General features: G+C 52.6%; 2 protein-coding genes across 2 annotated transcripts in view; one reads left to right on the top strand and one right to left on the bottom strand.

The window, feature by feature from the left end:
- The window catches only part of Mrto4 (MRT4 homolog, ribosome maturation factor), a 1,102,334-nt gene that overhangs the window by 777,836 nt on the left and 300,616 nt on the right, over positions 1-23,882 (top strand). The window lies entirely within an intron of this gene.
- Positions 3,383-19,696, bottom strand: Tas1r2 (taste 1 receptor member 2). Its single transcript, XM_051173453.1, has 6 exons — positions 19,506-19,696; positions 17,498-17,798; positions 13,278-14,054; positions 11,627-11,836; positions 5,660-5,783; positions 3,383-4,322 (listed from the first exon to the last, which is right to left on the bottom strand). Exons 1-6 carry the CDS (start codon positions 19,694-19,696, stop codon positions 3,394-3,396), a joined length of 2,532 nt encoding a protein of 843 aa, XP_051029410.1. The 3' UTR covers positions 3,383-3,393.

The raw sequence follows: 23,882 nt of genomic DNA, 5'->3' as shown, positions 1-23,882 counted from the left end.
GAGAGTGCCTCTGATTTATCCAGGTCACACGCTCACCCCTGACTCAGGTCATGTGCTCACCCCTCAGCCAACCACTGTAAATGAAGAAAAGGTCATCTCTCCCCCACTGCCACCCCAGAAGATGGACCCACAGAACTCTGGCTCTGAGAACAGGGGCTTCTAGTTGTTTGGGGAGATATGGGGCTGATAGGAGGTCAATGGAAATCATGGAAGGTACTAGAATGATCTCACCTTCAAAGAAGATCCCTTGTGCTGTCACAGAGGAAGGGCCACCATGAGAAAGTTTAAGGCATGGTCCCAAAGGACCCAGCTAGTATCCCTGAGCAGCAATCCAGAGAATCAGGGTCTCACTCGAGCCACCAAGAGATGTGTAGGCTGAAGAGATCAATCAGTAACTGATTGCCTTGCGAGCATGAGGACCTGAGCCCATGTGAAAAAAAGCCAGACTCCCTTGTAATCCCAAAACTGGGAAAGCAGAGGCAGGGCATCCCTGGAGTTTGCAGGCCAGCCTGGACTACTGGGTAAATTCCAGGGCAGTGAGAGGCCATGGTTCCAAAGGAAAAAAGATGTACCAATACAGGAGGTTGTCCTCTGGCTACTACATGCACGCAGACAAGTGTGTAAATGTACATGTACCTACATAGACCACATACATACACCAAACACACCACACACATACACCTACATACAACACATACACACACAACCTACCACACATATCACACACATGCCCCATAACACAAACAACACAACACAAGCACGTATAGCACACATATACACACACAACACAATAGCCGTCTATCAGTGAAGGGTGACCTTAGTCACTGAAGGGAAAGAAAGGATTAAGACCCCTCCACACAATGGCTATGCAGGAGGAGGTGTGCAGTGAGTATCCTCTAAGGTCAGTGAGGTTCTGGGATTTTCTCCTCTAATGGAGGTCCTCCAGAGGAACCCAGAAATGAGGCCATTAGCTCTTTTTCAACAAAAAGGGGGGGGGGAAGATAAATTAAGCCAAGGCACAGAAAAATGTAAAGAGAAGGAATTAAGAGATTAAAACTCCCTGTGCTCCTACAATCTGGTCCCTCAGGCAAGGGGGACAGATGGGACATAGCCAGGACTAGACCCTACAAATTGTTCCTGGAAAGCTCAGGGCTGAGCTAGGCCTCTCTGTCTGGGCTCCAGGCTCCCCCAGGAAGTGCAAATGGGATGGAGAAGGAACATTCCCAAAGACCTCACTTCTAGAAAACAAACAAACAAACAAACAAACAAACACCCTCACATCGTGTCTGCTGAGAATTTCCATTGCTGCACTAAGAACCATCTAGAAAGTTGGTGACACACACCTCTGGCCATCCCTTGAGGTGACTGGCATACCCCTCCCTGTGGGTCTGGCAGGGTGAAGCATAGAAGAGGGAAGCCAGTGTGCATTTAGTCACCACCGAGTGAGTGCTGCCGCTAGCAGGGCTATTCAACCTCGGGCCCAGTGGACGCATCTACTAAATGGCCTTTAACCGCTTTATAGGCATATTCTATAGCTCTGTTTGGTTCCTCTGGCAAATGCTGCCCAATGCAATGTCTTCTCCTCACCATCTCCAGCTCCTACACAAGACCCACGCTGAGGACTGTGGGAAGACACAGCTGGACATGGAGCAAGGGGTGCAGGATGGCTTCTCAAGTGCCAGAGCAGAGGAACACTGGCAGGAACACTCAGAAAGGACAAGGCCCAGAGACCCAGAGCGGAGCCTCTGCCCTGGGCCGCAGCTGTCTTTCCTTCCAGTCTGTGTTCCCGTCTTTCTTCATGCCATCCACACCTGACCCCACCCCCACATTTTTGTTCTTTAACCTAGGAGGAAGCATTCTCCCAACTGCTGGGAAACTGATGGCTCCCACAGATTTGAAAAGCTTCCACTCATGCCTTCCAGTGGCGAACCTTCAGGAAGCTTGTCCCTCTGTCCTGCCCAAGCATAAGCACCACCACTTTGATGCCTGCAGTTTTGTCTGAGATCAGGATGCCTCTGAGTTGGCCACTCGGGCTCTCTGGGGAACAGTTTGGAACCTCACACCGGTCTTCTGTGTCCTTGGTGAACATTGAGGGATCAGGCCTGAACCTGGGCGTGGGGTGCTGGGTGTCAGAGGACCCTTCCCGGAGCCCGCCACGGGACAGGGTATACTAGGCAGAGCGATGCTCAGCAGTGTGATGCCCACCACAGGTGTAGCAGGGCAAAGGTGGCCGCAGCACACTGGCTCAGGAGCACTGGGGCCTGTGAGCCCTGTTTGCCAAGGTGGGAAGAGCTGGGGAGCAGTTTTAGGAAGGTGGATTTCCCACAGGGACTAGCACTGTGGGCTCCGTTGCAAGAAGATCCTTAAATATGGACATTAAAAAGTGTGGGCTGGGAGATGGTTTGGCTGCTAAAGTGCCCGCACACCCAAAACAACCTTGAATTATAACTTCACTTCTGTCTAGTGCCTTTCTATCCTGGGACTCCTGGAATATAACCTAGGTGACATAGCAAAGGGCCTCTCTCTCTCTCTCTCTCTCTCTCTCTCTCTCTCTCTCTCTCTCACACACACACACACACACACACACACACACACACACACACCAAAGAACTCCCTTTGTTCCAAAGCGGTGAAAGCTGATTCTCTTGCAGCCCTATCTCTCTTAAGGAAGCTCCCGGTAGGATGCATAGGCTCCCTACAGGGCTTGATCACGTCTGCCAGTGGCAACCATGCTGTGACTGTCCCCATCGCAGTTCCCTTCCCACCAGTCCTGTAACATCTTGCATTTCTCCAGCCCCCCACACGTCAACATTTGCCACTATGGTTCCCATTTCAGAGGTGGGCAAGTGTAGGCTCAAGGGCAAGCTGTTCCCAAGGCCATCCAGCATGGAGAGACAATGAATTCCCTGATTGAGTCCATGGGCCGTTCCTCAGGGAACCTCTGAAATGGAAAAGGGACATTGATTTCATCCAAGGAAAGTTTATTGTAAGCAACAATGAATGACCCATGATGCCCAGCTGTCCATTAGAACATAGAAGCCCAGATATGTGTGCTTGCTGGGAACTGGAAATGAAACATGGAAGCACAGGACAACCAGGAACATACTGTCAGCCTCACAGCCACCAACCCTGAGCAGGCTGGAAGGCATGGGCCATAGCCTGCAGGTGCTCACTGTGACCAGCAGATGGCAGCGGTAGGTTTATAAATCAGACCATCCTCCGAGCTCCATAGGTCACCTTGGGTGGCTTCTTCCACATGTGAGTGGCAGTTCCTGGCCAGTGAAACAGCTCAGGAGGAAAGAATTCAGTAAGGGTATTTTCAAGCACTATGGGAACGGCATAGGAACAGCAGGAACAAGCTGTGGTCTCTGCCACTGAGGCTGGTGGGCAAGTCTAGTTCTTCCTCATGGTGTAGCCCTGGATCATGCTATTGAAGTAAGCTGGAGTGTTGTGCTCCGGGTAGAAGAGAATCATGTAACACTTGGGACCAAAGTATCCCAAGCTGATGGCCAGGAAGTTGAGCACAGTGACCAGGAGGTCCATGACAGTGACCAGCACTCCGTCATAGATGGACATGAAGGTACAGAGGGAGGTGGAGGAGGTGAAGGAGAAGGTCATGCTGAGAGTGATGAACTTGGCCTCATTGTAGTTGGTGGGCAGTTCCTTGCCCATGTAAGCAAAGCTGAACCCCACCACGGACAGCAGCAAGTCCATGCTGGTGTTGAACAGTAGCCCATTGCGGTAATTAGGGTGGCATGAGAGGATCATGATGTTAGGGTCGTCAGGGTCTGTCCGGCCAATGGGGTTGATGGTGGTGGACAGCATGTTTGCTGCCACCAGGACCACCTTGATGGCCGTGATGAGGGCCACAAAGACATAGGGCCCGCGGTAGCGCACCCAGAAGCCGTAGGCACGTGGCAGGCGTCTGGCCATCTTGAAGACACACACGATCTGGAAGGAGCGCACAGTGATACAGGACAGGCAGATGGAGAAGCAGATGGTGAAGAAAGCCTGGCGGCAGAGACACGTGAAAGCCGTGGGGGGTCCCACGTACACGGGCACCATCCCAAATGTCAGCAGCAGCGGCACCAGCATCAGGAAGCACATGGAGCCACCAGCGGAGCGCACCATAGGCGTCTGTAAATGCCTCCAGAAGATAAGCAGAATGGCCAGCGTGCTGAAAAAGCCCAGGACGGCCAGTATGGCCACCACAATGGTGGGCGCTTCATGCCACTCCAGGAAGGCCAGTCGCCGCTTGAAGCAAGTGATGTCGTTCTTGTGGGACCACATGGAACCCGGGCAGGGCAAACAGTTAAACTCATCTGCAAGAGCCCACAGTGACTCCCATCAGCCAGATCCCACTGTGAGCCCAGTCCTCTGGGCCTGGGCCCTGAGCCAGAGATGTGAGCAACACCCCCCCCCCCAACCCGAGGTCCCCAAGCCTCACCTCACAGACAAACAGGGCCCAGCTGTGTTAAGTCATTTCCTCAAAGTCACAAAGCCAAACAAGGATTCAAACCCAGGTCTCCTTGCTCAGAACCCAACTCTGAGGCCTGTCAAGATATCGCCCTCTAGTGGGAGACACCTGAAACCACATCCTCAAGGACCTCATTGAGTGGTGGTGTGTATGTGTGGTTACATGGTTTGTGTGTGTGTGTGTGTGTGTGTGTGTGTGTGTGCGCGCGCGCGCCCACATGCGCATGCGCATGCACATATGCACGCACATGGGTATGCAGGCTAGAAGAAAGCATCGATATTATTCCTCAAATACCACCCATTTTCTTTTTCTTTCTTTCTCTTCTTCCTTCCTTCCTTCGTTTCTTTGTTTCTTTTTTATGGAGCCCAGGTCTCTCACTTGTCTGGAACTCAACAAGTCAGCTAAACTGACTGGCCAGTGAGGCCCGGGGATCCACTTGTCTTACCCTCCCAGCCCTGGTTCCAAGTGCATCATTCCTGCCTCAGTTTCACACGACTTCTGGGATCAAACCCATGTCCTTGTATATACAAGGTAAGCCCTTTACCGACAGTATGCCCAGCCCCATTGAGAGCCAGACACTGTGACAGGTACCAGAGATGGAGAGCTCTGGAGACGGGCAAAGCCTGGCACCTGTCTGTAGGCCATTGACAACTGTGACAAGCCAGTAAAAGCCTCCAACAAACTTTATCAGTGCTTAGTCAGGGCTCTTCTGCTGCTGGGCACAAAGCAAGTGCTTTTATTCAAAGGCCAAATCATCAATTAATTCTTAATCAATGAGGTCATAAGGGAGATTTACACTCACTCGGTCCTGACCTGTGTGCTACACTAACGTGTATTTAAACACAGGAGTCGGTATTCTAGAAAGAGCATGTTTTGAGTGGGAATTCAGTCAAGGGGACTGGGGAGCTGGCTCGGTGGGTAAAGTGCTTGGCACAGTGTGAGGTCTGCTGTGAGTACCACACAGAAACCCGTGCTGGGGATTTTGCTTCATGGGAAGCCACAGGAGGCACGAGGCCTGGTCTCTGGTCTTTGGATACTCGCATTCCCTAGGAAGGCCCCAGAGACCCTGGCAAAGGGAAGGGACCCCTGAAAACTCCAGGACAGGGCAGGGGTGCTGAGCCGTGAACAGGACCCGAGGTCTGCTAAAGGAGGGCCGAGCAGCGGCAATGGTGGGGGCCGTACCTGCAGAGCGGTTGAGGTAGGTGCCTGGGGGGCAATCCATGCACTCAAAGCAGCAGGGGTGGAGGCCCACGGGCTTTTTCATTTGCCCAGGCTGGCAGCTCTTGGAGCACATGGACACGGGGATCTGGAGGAGGAAGACAAGAGACCCTGAGCTATATTTCCCCACCCTCTGGGAGGCCAGTGTTCTCCCCACTGAGCAGGATGCTCCTCAGGAGAGGGGAGCCTGGCCCTGTCTGAACTGCTGTTAGAACGGGGTTTTTGCAGGACTCTCTTGGTTTTACCCATCTGTGACCTAATCCAACTCACCCCCCCCCCAGTAAAATGCTGAAGGGTTAAGAAGGAGACTTCATGGGTAAGTAGATAAGATAGATTGCAACCCTGGGCATACTGGCAGCCATCTTATCACAAAGAGGACATCGTGGCCAGAGAAGAACCTGATCTTGGCTGGGGAGAATTGAAAGATGGAGAAATCCTGCATCCATCCTTGCCTAAACTGTCACCATCCATTCCACCACCATGCTTTCCTGTCACTTATAGCCAAGGCTCCTGCTCGCAGGTCCTTCTGAAGAGCAGGGGTCTCAGGTGAACCAGAACACAGGGGTGACATCCATGCCTATTGTCTCTCCTGCAGGAGAGCCCGGCACAGAAAGGTCGTCAAGCATGGACTGAATGGATGACTTACACATGGAGAAAACAGTAAGGAGTGAGGATGGCACGGGAGGGGATGAGGAAGATGTAGCGTGTGAGCCTGGTGAGGGGAGCCATGGTGGACAGGGCATGGTAGAGGGAGGGGAGAGTGAAGTGCCTCAGTGAGCACGAGGCGGGGCGGGTGGGGCGGGTGAGCACGGGGCGGGTGGGGCGGGTGGGGCGGGTGAGCACGAGGCGGGGCGGGTGGGGCGGGTGAGCACGGGGTGGGGGGGCGGGGGGGGCGGGTGAGCACGGGGCGGGCGAGCAGCCACTGGATCCTACAGAGATCTTTTTTTGTGACCAGGGCAAACCATCTCTGATGGATATAGCCAAGAAGGGCCCCTCCACACCAGAGCCGATCTCTTTTTGCCTCTCTCCAATCTGAGGTCTCTGCCCTCATGTCCCCCTGCACCCAGGTCCTTCTTGTGCCCGGCCATCACATGGCATTTCTAGACAACTTGCCGCCCTCCCTAGCACTTCATAGAAAACCTCTACTGATTCTCAGTAGTCAAAAGTGAATGTCTGTGGGCTGATAAGATGCCTCAGCTGGTAAAGGCGAGCCGGATGACCTGAATTCAATCCCCCAGAACCCATGTACCTTGATCTCCTTGTGTGCACTGTGCCACGCATGTCCACATATGCGTACAGACACACACCATCGTCATCATCAATGTAAAAGAAGTAAACATCTAATTTACTACTGGATCCCGGGTGCCTTATAGGGACTTCTTTGTCAGGAATATGAACATGCACTGTGCAGGTGCACGGGCCTCAGGATGCACACACGCGCGCGCGCACACACACACACACACATACATCACTTATCTGGAACCATAGCCCATCACACTTCGCCTGTCTCCCCTCCCACCTCCGAACGCACCATCTCTCACTAGCCCTTGAGTGATGGAATCGGCTCTGCCTCGCACTCCTGAGGCCCATCATGCTTTCATTCACCCAGCAACCCACTCACACATGGATGGTAGCTCGGGAGAGATAACTCCATTGGTAGTGTGCTTTCCACACTTTCATCTCAGGCACCCATGTCAGAAGCCAGGTGTGGTAGTTTATATTTGTAACTAACACCAGTGTTGGGTGATCAGAGACAGGGGAATCCATGGAGCTTGCTGCCAAGACAGACTAGCTAAATTGGAAGATCCCAGGTCTCAGTCAGAGACCCCGTCTAAGAAAGGATGGGCAGCTCTAGAGGTTAAGTTTGGCCTCCACATGTACACACCCACACATGCATCAGCACACATGTGTATGCACACCTGCACGAACACAAACTTGGGGCACGAACTGATGCCAGACGCTGGAGGTCAGCATTGAAGATTTGCATTTCATGAATAAGACGGACAGCTTTAAATACCATGAAGAATGTTAAAACAAAAATGCTAAACAGGAGAGCTTCACTGGGGCTTTGAGAGAAACAGAGGGTGGCTGGCTTCCAGCTTGACCACGGAGAGCCTGGAGTCCTCACAGTGAGAAGACGGAAGAGCATGCTGGGAACCAGCACCTCAGATCCCCAGGGAACTGGGCCATGGGGCCCAGCACAGCCTCCAAAGATGCAGCTGGGTGCATGAGGTGGGTATTCAAGAACACACAGAACGAGCACTCCACTTGCTGGTAACAGAGATGCCCTCAGAGAGCAATTAATAAGAAAACTTAGCAAGCAAACGACTGACTGACTGACTCAGGCTGAATTTTCACTCACTCGGATTAAAAAATATAACTATAAATAAATGAAAGATGGGAATCTCTAGATATTATAAGAGACCCCCCCAATAGCATGAAGGGCATGTAAGCCTCTGGCACAGGAACCACACATAATGCAAGTATAAATACATACGCCCCTAACAAGAGAGACTCCAAATACATAAAGCAAGGAAGCGCCCCTAACAAGAGAGACTCCAAATACATAAAGCAAGGAAGAACTGAAGGAAAACAGAGAATGTGTAGTATTCGGAAAAAAAATGTTAGCATCATACTTTCAATTAATACAGAGAACTAAGCAGAGGCCCCATAATGAAGGGGAAAAGTTGGCTAACAACATAAAACGACACTCTACCAGGACATTCTGCCCAGCAGCAGCAGAGCCCAGCACCTTCCTGAGTGCACATGGCCATCTCCCAGGACAGATGCTATACAGGCTTGGCTGTGATGCAAGTTTTAATCAAATTAAAAAGATTGAAATCACAGTAGACATGTTCTCCAAGCACAGAAAAAAAAATGAGATAAATAAAAGAAGGAGGGGCTGGAGAGACTGTTTGGAGGTTAAGAGCACTGGCTGCTCTTGCAGAGGACCCATCCTGGGCTTCGTAGTGAGACTGTACCTAAGAAAACCAAGGAGGACTCAGTTGGTCCAGACTGCCCCGTATGCATGCAGCCCTGGTTTGAACCCAGCACTCCACATCCCATGGGTGATGGAACATGCCTGCAATCCCAGCACTCAGGAGGTGGAGGCGGAGGGCCGGACATTCAATTGCATTCTCAGTTGCATTTGAAAGCACCTTGGGTTAGAGATCCTGTCAACAAGAAAGAGAGGAAAGGAGGGAAGGAAGGAAAGAGGGAGGGAAGGAGGGAGGGAAAGAGGGAGGGAGAGGGGGAGGGAAGGAGGGAGGGAGAGGGGGAGGGAAGGAGGGAGGGGGAGGGAGGGGAGGAGGGAGGGAAAGAGGGAGGGAGAGGGGGAGGGAAGGAGGGAGGGGAGGAGGGGGAGGGAAAGAGGGAGGGGGAGGGGGAGGGAAGGAGGGAGGGGAGGGGGGAGGGAAAGAGGGAGGGAGAGGGGGAGGGAGGGAGGGGAGGAGGGAGGGAAAGAGGGAGAGGAGGAGGGAGGGAAAGAGGGAGGGAGAGGGGGAGGGAAGGAGGGAGGGGAGGAGGGAGGGAAAGAGGGAGGGAGAGGGGGAGGGAAGGAGGGAGGGGAGGGGGGAGGGAAAGAGGGAGGGAGAGGGGGAGGGAAGGAGGGAGGGAGAGAAAGAGGAAGGGAGGGGAGGAGGGAGGCAGGGGAAATGAAAAAGGAAGGAGTGGAGAGGAAAAAAAGAGGAGGGTAAGAAGTGTATGATAGATGGCAGAGCTCTTGCTTAGCATGTGAAACACCCTGAGTTTGATCCCGGCACCTTAGAGTACACAGGCAAACAAACAATAATAAAAGACCTCAAATCACTGACTCACTGTCTAGTGGCTATGGCCCTTTAACACAGTTCCTTATGCTGTGGTGATCCCATCCATAACATTATACTTTATAACTATAATTTCGCTACTTTTATGAATCATGATGTAAATATCTGTGTTTTCTGATGGTCTTGAGTGACCCCCCCAAAGTGTAGTGACCCCTAGGTTGAGAACTGCTGTACTGGGCTGTAAAAGTTGAGGTAGGAGGAGGGAGGTAGGAGTGGGATTCTGCTCCCTAGTGGAGAGACTTATCCGCAGCAAACCATCTGGTTTCTCTGAGGTCCTCCCACCAGAAAAGGAGGTCACAGAAGGAGGGGTCTGGGTTCCCACAAGAAGCTGAGGCATTCAGGGTAGACTGCTGGGCACCTGAGGACAGCCCTACGCTTCTTTCTGTCTTGGGGATAACTGCTAAGGTCCATTTATAACCAGGGCTGTAGGGCTGAGGGCTGGGGGCCCTGGGTTAGATAGAGGTCTCCTGTCATTCCCAAGCAGCCAACCAGAGAAACCACACGCTAGTAAAGGGACTCCAGAATGGAGGTGGAGAGATGGTCACTACCTGTCACTTGACCACCAAATTGTCCCCTTTGCACAAACAGGATTGTCCAACATCCTAAAGGCTCTGTGGCCCTCCAGGCTCAAGCGGGAAAGCCTCATACAGTCATCACTTGCCAACACCCCGCCACAGCTACTAAGCCATGCCTTTCACTGTCTGCCATGGGGCTGTGGTGTAAGATGCCCACCTGGAACTGCCAGGCACTCAGCCACATGGGACCTAGAAATACAAGGGTATTGCACTCCGCAGTGCAATCTGTGGCCACCAGGGGATGGGATCCAGCCAACCCAGCTGCCCATTTCTTCCCCTTGGAACATAGCTTGAAGGCAAGTCCTTGGGAGGTGACAGGAAGATGGCACTCCAGTGGTTCACACCAGTGCCTGGCTTGAGGGCATTCCCTCGGACTGGTTTCTCCTCTTCCCTCCTACATGCCTTCCTATCCCCTAATCCTGGTACTTGGGGGCATGTCTGTAATGACCCTGATCCTATTACAGGGTCATTGTATATATAATTAAGGAAAAGAAGAGTCCCTTGTCCAAGAGAACTGGTGTTCTTACACGGAGGGGACATTAGGACGCTGGCAAGACCACAAGGACACTACCAGGTGAAGAAGGCAAAGATCAGAGGGGAGCATCAGCAAGCTGAGGAGAGCCAGGGAGCGCCAGCAAGCTGCCAAGCACCAGGAGAAAGGCTAAGTAGGTTTCTGGCCTCTGTGGGGACCAGAGGCGCCTCTCCCTCTGCTTCTGCCTCCAGAACCTGAGACAAAGAACTCCTGTGGTTTGAGTTTAAGAAAACAGGCAGGCACCACCCTGGTTGAGTCTACAAGCTCAACGTTGAATGGCTGGCTATAGCTGGAAGGCTATGGAGAGAAAGCCCTGGCCACAGACAAGCTGTGTGGACTTCAGGATATTGTGCAACCTCTCTGTGCCTTTGGTGTTCTAGTCCACACCACGGGGAGAGTGGCAGCCTCAGTCCCTGTGATGGGTAATCCTAACAACAGGATGAAACTTAGAATCCATGGGGATCAGCTCTGGGTGTATCTGAGAAGGTATCTCTAGAAAGTTTTAGCAGAGGAGGGGAGATCCACCCTGGGTGTGGACGCTACCATCCCATGGGCTGGGATCCTGGGCTGGTTAAAAAGGAGCACCCGCATCCATCTTTGCTTCCTGTCTGTGAATGCTCTGCGACCAGCTGTTCCGGGCTCCTGCTGCCCATCCCTTCCCTGCCATGACGGACTGTATCCTCAAACCTCAAACCTCAAGCTTCATCCCTTAAGCCACTTCTTCTCAGTCACTTAGTGTCAGCACCAAGGAATGGGCTTAATCCCACCACCCCAGTCCCATCCGGGAGTCACATGTTGCTACATCCACAAGGCTGTGAGCAGAGGCCCTTGAGTCCCCCACCTCCTGGAGCTAGAGCTCCTTACACTCCTTAGCTCTCTGTTGACAAATCTGACATGACCCCAGACCCTACCCCCCCAAACGGAGACCCCACCAGCTGTTTTTGGTGCATGTGTGTGGGCCCTTCTTGACAAGCCCGCAGACACTGCCCTCCAAGCTGACCGTGTTGTTGGCGGTGTGCCAGGACACATTGGCGATGTAGGTGAGCCTCTGATGGATGGGGGAGTAGGAGGCAATGCTTTGGAAGGGATTCTGGCTCATGTCCCACTGCCACTGGATGATGTCCAGGATCATCGGCATGTCCCCATTTTGGTCAAAGAAGAGCTGGTTGCCCAGGAGGGTGAAGTTGATGTGCCGGAGCTCCCTGAGTAGCTGGAGGGGTCAGAAAGAGAGAGCAGAGCCAGCCTCAGAGACGGGAGCAGACATTTGAGAGTCTACCACCCCTGCGCCAGCCTCAACACCTGTCCATGTGAGCATCAGCATCAAGCTTTGGGGAAGCGGCAGTGGGCAGGTAGTGGGTGACTGGAACCTGACGGGCCTGGAGCGAGGCCCAGCCCTGCCACTCTCTGTGAAGCTTTGGGCCATTGCTCAACCTCTCTGAACTCAAGTTTCTCTTCTTCAAAGTGGAGACAGTAGGACTCTGGGCTCTGGGGCCACCTTAGAAACTTAGAATGGGGGCTAGAGAGAGGGCTCAACAATTAAGAGCACTGAGCATTCTTCCAAGGACCTGGGTTCAATTCCCAGCACCCATATTGCTACTCACAACTGCCTGTAACTCCAGTTCCAGGAGATTCAATGCCCTCTTCTGGCCTCCATGGACACTGTACACATGTGTTACATACACGGCAAACACTCATTTAAATAAAATATTAGAAAAGTAACAGAACAGTAGCAGAGAATACTGCTTTCTTGCCTTCCCATCCCCAGAAGCCACCTGGGGCATCCCTCAGGGGTCCCTCACTGCAAACATCAGCACTCGGTCCTTCCCACTTCCCCACACCATAGGATCGGCTCTCTCTGAGCTCATCTCCCCAAACCGGTGCTAGCCAGAGTGTGCTCTGAACAGAGCAGCCCGCCCGGAGCTGAATGGTTGTAAGTTATTTCTCCCTGAATAAACATCTATTCGGCCTATTTGTTTATCCTGATCCTTATTTACCGCAATACTAGCTCTGCCCTGAATTGGCTTTGTGACTTTGGCTCCCTGTGTCCCAGTCCCCCTAAGTGCGAAAGATCAACCATGACGGCGCGTACAGCACTGCTCTGAACAATGACATGGGCTACCAGGGTCTCAGCAACCAAGAGTCAATTCCAGCTGGCAGCCAAATGCCTTTCAAAGAACTGTTTCAAAACAGAAATACTTACAGTGGTGGGACCAGGTTTTGAGGCTACATGGCAGAAATACATGGCTGAAATAGAGCAAAGCTGTGTTCACGTACCTATGGGGGGTGTATAATGTACTATGTGTGGGGAGGTTGCCTGTGCATCCACACAAGCCCAGAGGAAGACATCAAGTGACTCACTCTATCACTCTCCACCTCATTCCCTTGAGACAGAGTCTCTCACTGAGCCTGGAGCTCCGAAGGCAGCTAGCAACCCAGCATCCTTCCATCTCTACCCTCCCCTCCCCAGCACCGGGGTTATGGGCACACACAGCCAAGTTCAGCTTTTTACGTGGGTTCTGGGGATTCGTGCTTGCTGGGCATCTGGAGGTAGGGGAATGCCTTGTGGCCTCCCATACCCCTTTGCCCAGACCCCGAGTCCCTCCCTGAGCATGGCAATGGTGGAGACAGTCCCTGCAAGATTAGGCCCTCACCTTCCATGGATACACCATTTCCTTGGTGCAATGGATCTGGTTGCAGCTCAGGAACCTGTGCAGGGCATGGGCCACTGCGTAGACTGCCGAGTACACGCTGTAGACCACACGCTCCCCAGAAAGCATAAGGATGTTGCTGTAGGACTCGGTGATGTTCAAGCAGGCATCGCAGTCCTGGTTGCAAGTGGCCCGCGGCTTGGTCTTGTTGGCCATGGGGTACTCTACCTTGGTATGGCGCACTCGGAAGTCGCTGAAGCCAGGGATGGACACCCTCTGAATGGTGACACCAAGGAAAGTGCCCGTGTGGCGCAGCTCTGTAAGGTTGTGCAGAACTGGGTCAATAGCCCAGGACTCGGAGGCGAGCCACACAAGGCCGGTGAAGTTCCAACGCAGCACCTCCAGGAAGAAGTTGTGCAGGGCCAGCTCTGGGGAGAACACCACAACAACACGTGCTGTGGTCCGCTGCAGCTTGTCGAGGATGTTGTCCAGCTGGTTCCGCTCCTCAGGCCCCATGCCCTGGCTTGGTTCGGGTATGGGCAGAACCTCCTGGAAGGCAATGCAGATGTCACCTGTGTTGATCAGACGCTGGCTCAACAGCTGTCCGTTCTCCCGGCCATAGTCGTCATTGCTCACGAGAACCACAATCCAGTTCCAATGAAAGTGAAGCATCAGCTGCACCATGGCCTCGATGTGATGGGTGGCACTGGGCACTGTGCGCAGCATGGCAGGGAAGCGCCGCTTGTCCCGCAGCTTGTCGGATATGGCGCTGTATGTGACCTGCCAGAGGGAGGTATTAGAGAAGGTACTCTGTAGATGGAGGTTCTGTCCCTCCTGATCCCACAACCGCTTTGCCCCAAATAAGCACACAGAGACTTACATTATTTCTAAACTGTTCAACCAATGGCTTGCTGGCCAACTCTCTCTTAATTATTAACCCGTAACTATTAATCGATGTATTTCTATATGGTCTCATCTTACCGGAGAAGGCTCCAGTATGTTACTCCTTCAGCGGCTACATGACGTCTCCTCGAGACCTCTCTCTGCATCTTCTCCCCAGAATTCTCCTTGTCTCATAGTCCCGCCTATACTTCCTGCCTGGCTACTGGACAATCAGTGTTCTATTCATCAGCCAATAAGAGAAACATATATACAGAAGGACATCCCCCATCAGTACTCCACCTGACATCATTACCCTGGTGACATATGGGGACACATACATGCCCAAGGCTGTGCTTACGTTATCATCACGGCTACCTGAGGAAATATAAGAACCTACTATGCACCATGACTTGGTTGGTGACCCCCATCAGTCTCCCCATCATTTACTGCTCTGACAGGGCACCCACTGTGTGTCACATCCTGGCTAGGTGGTACACACCTGCCTCCTTCCCACCACTTGGGAACCCTGACTGAGCTCCTACCGCATCGTTTTCATCCTCACACCAGCATCCCAGGCTCTCCATTGGCCACATGCCCTCCTAGACCCCTCATGAGGCTCAGCTCCCACTCACTGGCTACTCTGTCTCTTTTCATGGCTCCTTCTCTCTTCTGTGGCTTCCGTCCCAGTGCACCCCTAAGTGTAGGCTCCCATCCTGTCTCTTCCACCTCCCCTCCCTTCTTACAAGCCTCGCTCAGCATCTTATACAAACATCGTTTCAAGCCACTGACTCCATCATCCAGCTCTGGCCTCACCCTCCCTCCTGAACCTCAGATGTGGACTTGGGACTGTCCTCCTCCCATCTCAAACTTGACCTTTCTGGCTCCCAACTCTGGCTTTTCTGAGTCTACCCAGCATCTTGCCACCTGTCCATAGATATTGGGAGCATAAAGATCTTTTTGTCCATAAATCATTAGAGAAACCAGGAAGGTTAACCACACAAGGGGTGTCTGTCTCCTCAATGGGAGAGACCAAATAAAATTCCTGCAATCCATCCAGCAAGCTGAGAGTGGCTTTCGTGAACAACTCGATGACCTTTTTGTTGTCCGTGGTGGCAGACCTTACCCACCTTTTGCTAAGAGACAGATCTCAGCCAGATCCCCCAGAATGTTTACCCCGGACTCTTCCTCCATAGCTTCCAGTTAAACAAACGGACCCTTTGGGGAGAAGCCACATGGACTGACCTCTGTGCTATCGGTCAGAGCCACACTAGATTCTAGGCAGTTTAGCTGCAGACCCCACCTGCATGTCACACGCACCGTAAAGGAGTCTCTATGTAGTCACACCTCAAGCTTTATTGTGCACCCGGAATGAGGATGATTGCTGCCTGGAAACTTTTCCCAAACCATACGGTGTTTTAAATATGCGGACTCCCCTAAGTCCGACCCAAATTCACAAAGTCTCTCCGCGCTGGGTTTTCATTCTCATCTCTTCAGGGGTCACCGCCTGCATTGACACCTGCAGGGTCCCCCTCACCTGGGGAATCCTTCCGGTTTTCAGGCCAAACGCTTCGGTGGCATCCTTGGCCTTCGCACACACCACACTCATCAGCCAGTCTTTTCAGTTGTCCCATGAGGGTGCCCATCCAGACCCATCCCAGACCCCCCACTCCATTCCAGCCACCGTCCTCATGGCCTCTGCCTCCCTCTCCTCCTGCTCAGCTCACCCTGTTCTGTAAGCCCATCAGGTGCTCTTGCACCTGCCAACCCCACTTCCTGGAACACTCTCCTCCTGGATGCTCGCACGGCTCCCCTAAGCCCTTGAACCTGTTTCCTGTGGTCAGCAAACCCACCTGATCACCACACTGAAAAGGCCAATTCTCTCAAGCCTGGCTCAGTCTCCACCCAAAACATCCAAACCCCCCCCCCAGCTACTCTGCCTTTTACCCACAGCATTTCTAACATCCTTCATCACTGGTTTACCCATTCATGTTGTCTGTGTCTTCCCATAGAAGACAGACAGCATGCTGGCAGGGATTTGTGCTTTGTTCCCAGCTGTTTCCCCAATATCTGCAACCATCCCTGGCACATAGTAGGTGCTCAAGAAATAATTGTGACATGAGTAAAGGGATGAGCTCAGTCCTGGACCAGACATTGCACATCAAAGTATTAGCACATTTTTAGCACCTACTATGTGTCTGACCCTGCTCAGGGTACTTTCCAAGGTAAGAGCCACAGCAGCAAGTCCAATACTTGTGCCAGCCTACTGTGTGCCACTCTGATCTTTAGTTTAATATTCTAGAGCTCTGCTGGACTGGACGCTTTCATCTGTGTGGTTGGTGACAGATTAACAGTGGTCAGAGCTTTGTAAGATGGCTGAGAATGAAAAGGCATTGGCTGCCAAGCCTGAGGATGAGGTAGTTCACTCTTCCAAGATCCTCTTGGTAGAAGGAGGGACCTGACTTCCGCAGACCGCTTTCTGACTTCCACACATCCATGACATGTGCGTGTTTTCTCTCCCAGTAAGTAAATGAAAATGTATAAAAACAATTCAAAAGATGCCGGGCATGGCAGCACACTCCTTTAATCCCAGCTCTTGGGTGGCAGAGGCAGGTGGATCCCTGTGAGTTTGAAGTGTCAGCCTGTCAGATAATCAGCACTTTTGGGATGTGTATGTGCACGTGTGTATGTGTGAGCATGTGTGTATGGGTTCAGGTGCACATGTGTGGAGGCCAGAAGTCATTGCCCACCCTATTTCTGGAGATAAGGCCTCTAAGTGAGCCTGGAACTCACCTGGCCATCCAGTGAGCTTAGGGAAACCTCCTGTCTCCACCCATCCCCAGGCCCCAGTGCTGGACCTGGTGTTTTACGTGGCTGCTGAAGATCCAAACTCGGGTCCCCATGCTTGCATAACAAGCACTTTGCCAACCGAGCCATCTCTCCAGGCTCTCCAGGCTCAGTGGCACTCCTTAAGGGCCTACTATGAGTTGGGTCCTGTGCTAGACAACCAATGAGCGAATACTGCATGCTCTCTAGTTCTCACTCCTGAGAAAGATGCAGCTTGTAGTCATGACAGCATTGCAGATTACCTGCTGTGTGCTGAAAGCTCCTCCAGGTTGACCACTTCAACCCACAGCTTCATCAGCCTACCTTACAGATGGGAAAACTGAGGCTCAGAAGGGTGAAGTGATTCACCACAGGTTCCTGGTAAAGTCAGCCTGCCTCCTAAGCCTGAAGTGCTGTCTGCCCCTGCTCGTGTTCCTACCATGGCTGACAGGGAAGAGCTTCTCACCCTCTGGACAGCAGCCCCCTGCCCCTCCCCAGCAACATCTCCCAGGCATCACCTGTGGAATGAGGAAATGAGAGAGGAGGTTGGACACGGTGATGGCAGACTCAGAGTTGTCTGGGCCAATGACAGCCACCACATGGGGCATATAGTAGCTGTAGTCTTGGAGGATGGGCAGGAAGTCATCATCCTGTGCCAGGAAGTAGAGCGCAGGGTGGACATTGTTGGAGAGGTAGCACACATCCACCATCTCGTAGCCAAGATACACGCCTGGTAGCAGAGTGCTACAGTTGTTGATCTCCTCCACAGCGAAGCGCATGGCCTGCATGAGGTTGTAGCCCAGCACCTTCATGTCGTACCTGCAGGGTCACACACTGTGAGGGGCGGGGGGGGGGGGAGGGGGAGGGCTCACACTGTGAGGGGCAGGGAGGGGCAGGAAGGGGGAGGGAGGGGAGGGAGGGGAAGGGAGGAGGAGGGAAGGGAAGGGAGGGGAGGGCTCACACTGTGAGGGGCAGGGAGGGACAGGGAGGGGGAGGAAGGGGAAGGGAGGGGGAGGGAGAGGAGGGCTCACACTGTGAGGGGCAGGGCCACAGGGAAGGGAAGAGATAAGGCAAACCCTGCCCTATTCCCCACACAGGAAAGCTTGATAAGGAGCACTACAGAAGATTCTGGCATTTACCACATCCTTGTCAGCACTGTCCCTGTGAGCACAGGGTGAGTCCTGTGGTCTCTCCCACTGTCCACCCACACCCACAATGGTCTCCTCCATCATTGTCATCCTCTCTGTCACGCTGCCTCTCCCATCCCGGTACCACCACTGCTAACGCCATTATCATATCTTTGTGATCACCAACATCAGTGACATCACCATCACCATCACGAGTTCCACCACCAACACTCCTACATCATTGTCATTGCCACCACTACCACCATCAGTACCAGCACACCATTGCCATCACCAACAAGGACACCATCACCACCACTAACACCACCACCAATACTACACCACTGTCAACACCAATACCACCACCATCATCACCATCACCACTACCCCATCATCACCAACATTACTGCCATAACTGCTAACATCATCACCAGCACCACTACATACCATTGCCGCTACTATCATCGCCACCGTAAACACCACCATTATAACCATTAACAATCACCATCCACACCACCATCACTACCACCATCCCCACCATCGCTGTAACTACTACAGCCACTACCACCGTCACCACCTTCGTCCCTACACCCATTTAACTACCACCGTTATTACTGCGGTCAACATCGACATGCCTCTGCCACTGGTACTGTCCATCATTAGAGACCACATCATCGTCATCACAGGCAGCAGAAAATCTAGCACCATGCCTGGTGCCATCACTGGTACCACCCCATCACCAGCCTCGAGTCCACATAGCATCTTCCCCATTGCCATCTAAGCGGGGAATTCCCACAGCCAAGCCTTAGTCAGCCCTTCCTCTCCCCCTCACTCTTCCCTTTCTCCCAGAACATTCCACCTCCTGAGCAATGTCAGGATGGCTCCAGTGCACATTCAATCTCCCCAAATGGCTCAAAGAGGGGGGAGGAGGACTCTCTGAGCACTCCCTGTCTCCCCCAGCCACAACCTTGGAAAATACAAAGCTCTCTTCAGCGTCTAGTGTTGGAACCTGCTATCCAAACACCATCCTGGCAAGGCAGCCTGGAGTCTAGACAAGGCTTTGGCATGGTCTTACTGGCACTCCCACATTTGCCAACATGGATAAGGATGGCTTTGATGGTGACCCTGTGAGCTTAAACATCCCGTCTTTCCAGAGATATAACATAGGGGCAATCCAGGTCTCAGGGTTACAAACACAACTGCTTAAAATTTCAGCAACACAGACTGGGCAGGGGATGGGGGACACTGGAGACTAGCGGGCTGGATCTAGGATTGGACAGCTGGCAATGAATGAGCATTCTGGGCCCTGGCCCGGCCTCCTGAGGACAACCCTTTCCCTGGTCCTGACTCCATGCCTTGCCTCGCCCTCCCCAGCCACCTGCAGCTTCACGTGGGGACTCACTCGTTGCACTTGGGCACCTGCAGGTAGCTGAGGTGGGAGATGCTCTTCACGTTCGCATGGAGGGAAAAGAGGCCACCCAGGAGGTAGTCCCCAGCCAGGTGGAAGTCGGAGTTCTCTATCGGCTCAACTGGCTGAGTCAGAGCATGCAGCAGGAGAAGCAGCAAATGGACCATCCTTGCCTGGGGCCCCATGACAGCGCAGTGACAGCTTTGGGCGATGCCCCTACCTTACTGTGGAGCCTGTCGACCCACACTGAGGCATTTGCACAGACATTTACATAGTGACCATCCTACCTGGGGACAGGTGGACAGCCTTAAGGGCTCCGGGGAAAGAACAGAAGCTGGAGCAGGATACAGTTCTGGGGACCTGGGTGGCATGGGAAGAACATGGCATGATATGGCCACACTCAGCCTTCTGCCTGAGCTCATACCTGTGTGGCCACTGGCTGTGAAGGTGACAGTCAGCCGTGGTGACATGCAAAGCACATAGGGAAGGCAGAGGGGATGGCCATGGACACAGTGAGCCCAGACTGGTACATTGGTTTGGTGACTCTCTTGGTACATAAAGAGAAGAAACAGGCATACAGTTGGCATGCCAGGTAGACAGAAGGGGCGGGGTAGGGACTAATGGCTGCCCAGACTCTTTTCCTCACCACCTCAACTCTGAGCCCTCATGACCCTTATACCCTTTCTTGTCTCCTTAATTTTGTTCTCTGCACCTATCCTCCTCCTGGACACACTGGGCTCTGAGCTAGCTTAGGGTGCTGAGGGGTGGGCCTTCCTCAAGGCAGGGTCCGGAAGCCAGTTTACCTTGTTTGGACACTGGACAGGGGGTGCTGGGGAGGTCAGCACTAGATCCCCACAGGCTCAGCCTCCACACACAGATCCTCATTCAGCCTCATGGGATATTAGAAGACAAATCAAGAGTGCCTGGATATGGTGGTGTAGGGCTGGCATTCAACACTCAGGAGGCAGAGCCTTGGCTATGCAGTTTTTGTCAACATCAGCTAAAGTCATCTGGGAAGAGGGACTTCAATTACAGAATTGCCTCCATCACACTGGCCTGGGGAAGATCTCTAGAGGGATATTCTTGATTCATTAAGGATGTGGGAGAGCTAAGCTCACTGTAAGAGATGCTACCTGAGCAGGGGTCCAGGGTGGTATAAGAAAGCAAACTGAGCAAGCCACAGGGAGCAAGCCAGTAAGCAGCACTCTTCCACAGCCTCTGCATCAGCTCCTGCCTCCCAGGTTCCTGCCCCAACTCCCTCCATGATAGACTGTATAATCTATACACTAAAAAGAATAATTTCCTCCCCAAGTCATATTTGGTCCATATTTTATCACATCAACAGAAAGCAAACTAGGACAGGGAGTTTGAGGCCAGCCTGAGCTACCTGAGACTTCAAAAAATAAAAAATATCTGAAGAGGTAATGAGTGGGGCCCTGTGGCTTCTGTAGACCTGGGACGATTTCTGCCTGGGGATGAGAGCATCACCGCCCCCCCACACCAAATTGACATGTCCCCCTCCCTACTTCTAAGTGCCCCCCATTTCTCATCCATGAAAGGTAGATCACCCCACTGCTGCCCTCCTCACAGGCTGCCATGGCCTAGACTAGCTGGCAGGATCACGGGGCGCATAACCAGGTCCCCATCCCCACCGTTGTGCAGCCTCCAGGACGGATATTGAGGCGGAATGGTCCTCACTCACAAGTATCCCGCACTACAGGCTGCCGCCCCAGAACTTTATCCCTTAAACAGTTCATCTGGTCCCCGTCTACCGAGAAGCGTCAGACTTGAGGCTGAGGGGTCAGGGCTGAGACTCCACCAGTCAGCCTCAACAAGAAGCTGTAGTGGTATCTCATGACTTAACATCCAGGGATGGAAATGGAAGCTTGGGCCGACATTTCCTCTTGTACTGGTGTCCTGTCACCCACCTGTCCTTCAGTGTCTTCATCGGGGAAAAAATGGAATAGCTCCCTTCTATGAGGTGCTATGAGGCTGTGAGAGTGAGATGATTTTTTTTTTAAAAACGATTTATTGGGTGAGCACATGCACGTATGGATATGCTAGGGTGAGTGGATGGAGGTCAGAGGTCAAGTTGCCATCTACCATCAAACTCAGGTCACTAAGCTTGATGGTAAGTGCCGTTACCCTCTGAGTCATCTTGCCAGGCCATGGTTAAATTCTCTCCAGTTTAGTGCTGGACTTGCAACCTGCGCTGTAGACCACACTGAGGTGACAATGACCCTGGGCTGATGCAGGAACTAAGTATAGACAGGACCGGGTGAAGGGAGCAGGTGTGTCCCCTGGCCATTTCCTCTGCCCGATCCTGCTGAAGCTCCGGGGCACTGTGTCCAGGAGGTAGCAGATGGTCCCTCATTTCCTTAGAACATATGCTTGAGTGACACTGTGTGCAGCAGTGGCAGCAGGGACATCCGGCCACAGTCAAATGGGCCCTGTTCTGGCTCAGGGCTGCGGCTGGGGCCCTGGTCACGGCAGGGAAATGAAGGTGTTCTGTGGGTGACCGCAGACATGGGGACTGACAGTGATGACCAAGCCAAAAAAAAAAGCCTCAGGAACCCAAACAGGGAGCATCAGCAGCCCCCAAACCTAAGGGAGCAATGATGGCTTTGAGTCCCCTTCTCCCCCAGCTATAAAGGAGACATCATGGGAGGGTCATTTAGTGACAGTGACAGAGGAGCCCAGACGCCAGTGACCTCATGGAGAAGACTGCCAAGAACATGAACTACAGGCACTCAGACTAGGGTTTGCGTCTGCCTTCTCCTATCCCGACACCCATGACCTTCACTGGCCCTATCACAGAGACCAAACAGTGGTCTGGCATGGCCACCGGGAGAGGAGCTTCCAGAGGGCTGGGTTTGAGCTCAGTGGTAGAGTGCTTGCCATCGTGTGCCAGAGTCCAGGGTTCATCTTCAGTACCGTAGAAGCTCCTCGACACCCCCTTCAGTAACTGGCAGCATTCATTCAAAAACAAACAGCTGTAAGCGCCACCTTCCCCTTCTGTGAGTCACAGCCAGGGCACCCATGTTACTACCGCCTAGAAGGGAGCTACTGTGGCCAATTAGCTTGAACCCAGAGCTTTGTACGTGGGTTGGACCCCTCACTGGCTCCTTCCAGCAGGACTCAGTAGCTGCTCTGAGGACTAGTGGAACAGGTCTCCCCAAGAAGGCACACCACAAGGTGTGGACATAGGCGTACAGTAGAGAATATCTGGGTTCACATCTAGCAATACCACTCTCCTGGTGTGGGGGTTTGAAAAGAAAATGGCCCCCAAAGGGAGTGGCGCTACTTGGAGATACGGCTTTGTTGGAGGAAGTGTCACTGTGGGGTGGGCTGAGGTCTCATATATGCTCAAGGTATCGTTCTGTGAGACAGATGTGGTGATTGTGATCTAACACATAAAGCTTGCCTAAACATCAGAGTGCACAGCTAGCCATAGATGCCAGGCAATCGTGCCACACACCTTTAATCCCAGCACTAGGGAGGTGGAGACGGGAGTGATATAGTCGGGCAGAGAGAGGAAGATGATAAAGTGAGAGGAGACAGGAGATCATTGCATTCAGTCTGAGGATTGAGTAGGGGTGAGAAGTCTCTCTAGTGGCTGGCTCCTTTACTTCTCTGATCTTTCAGCATATACCCCGACATCTGACTCTAGGTTTTAATTACTAAGACCAATTAGAACTCGTGCTACAGACAGACCATTTCTTGTCGCCTGTAAGATATAGGACTCTCCCATGTCCCACCATGATAATGGACGGAACCTCTGAAACTGTAAGCGAGCCACCACAATTAAATTTATCTTTGGGAGAGTTTCTGTGGTCATGGCATCTCTTCACAGCAATAGAAAATCCTAAGACTGCTGGGAAGTACTATGTCAGCTCTGCCTCAGTTTCCCCATCTGTAAAAAGGAAGTAAGGCTGTACCTGCTGGTGGAGTTGAGAGTACAGAGATACACAGAGTCCTTGTCATATGCATTTGCCAAGGAAGGTGGGAATGAGGGGACAGATGGAGGGAGGGTAAGAAGGCCAGGGAAGAACTGTCCCCAGAGGGTAGTTCTGCTGGCAAATTTCGTCTGGGCAAGCTCATCCATTGTTCTAACATTCAACTTATCAGTCCAGGCCTATTCACACTATGGAAAGTCTGCCGTGTTTCCTAAGCCAGGCATGGAGATACACACCTGTAAATCCAGCACTTGGGAGGCTGAGCCAACTGGATTTGATTACTCTGGGTTATAGAGCAAGACCATGTCTCAAAACAAACCCGTTGGGGCTGGAAGAACGGCCCATTGGTTAGAGTGCTCAGTGCCCTATCAGACACCCAGAGTTTGGAACTGAATACCCACGCAGCACAGCTCAC

This window comes from Phodopus roborovskii, unplaced genomic scaffold (genome assembly GCF_943737965.1).
Source record: "Phodopus roborovskii unplaced genomic scaffold, PHOROB, whole genome shotgun sequence".
In the NCBI taxonomy this organism is placed as follows: Eukaryota; Metazoa; Chordata; class Mammalia; order Rodentia; family Cricetidae; genus Phodopus; species Phodopus roborovskii.
This window is presented reverse-complemented; position numbering and strand designations above follow the sequence as displayed.

Bases quoted from the DNA above. Each gene is read 5' to 3' on its own strand.
- Tas1r2 (XM_051173453.1), bottom strand. From the start codon at position 19,696: ATGGGGCCCCAGGCAAGGATGGTCCATTTGCTGCTTCTCCTGCTGCAT. The intron at 5,784-11,626 runs GTCAGCTTGGAG...TTCCTCCTCCAG, and splicing joins GGCACACCGCCAACAACACG to ATCCCCGTGTCCATGTGCTC. The intron at 4,323-5,659 runs GTACGGCCCCCA...GGGCTCTTGCAG, and splicing joins CTACCTCAACCGCTCTGCAG to ATGAGTTTAACTGTTTGCCC.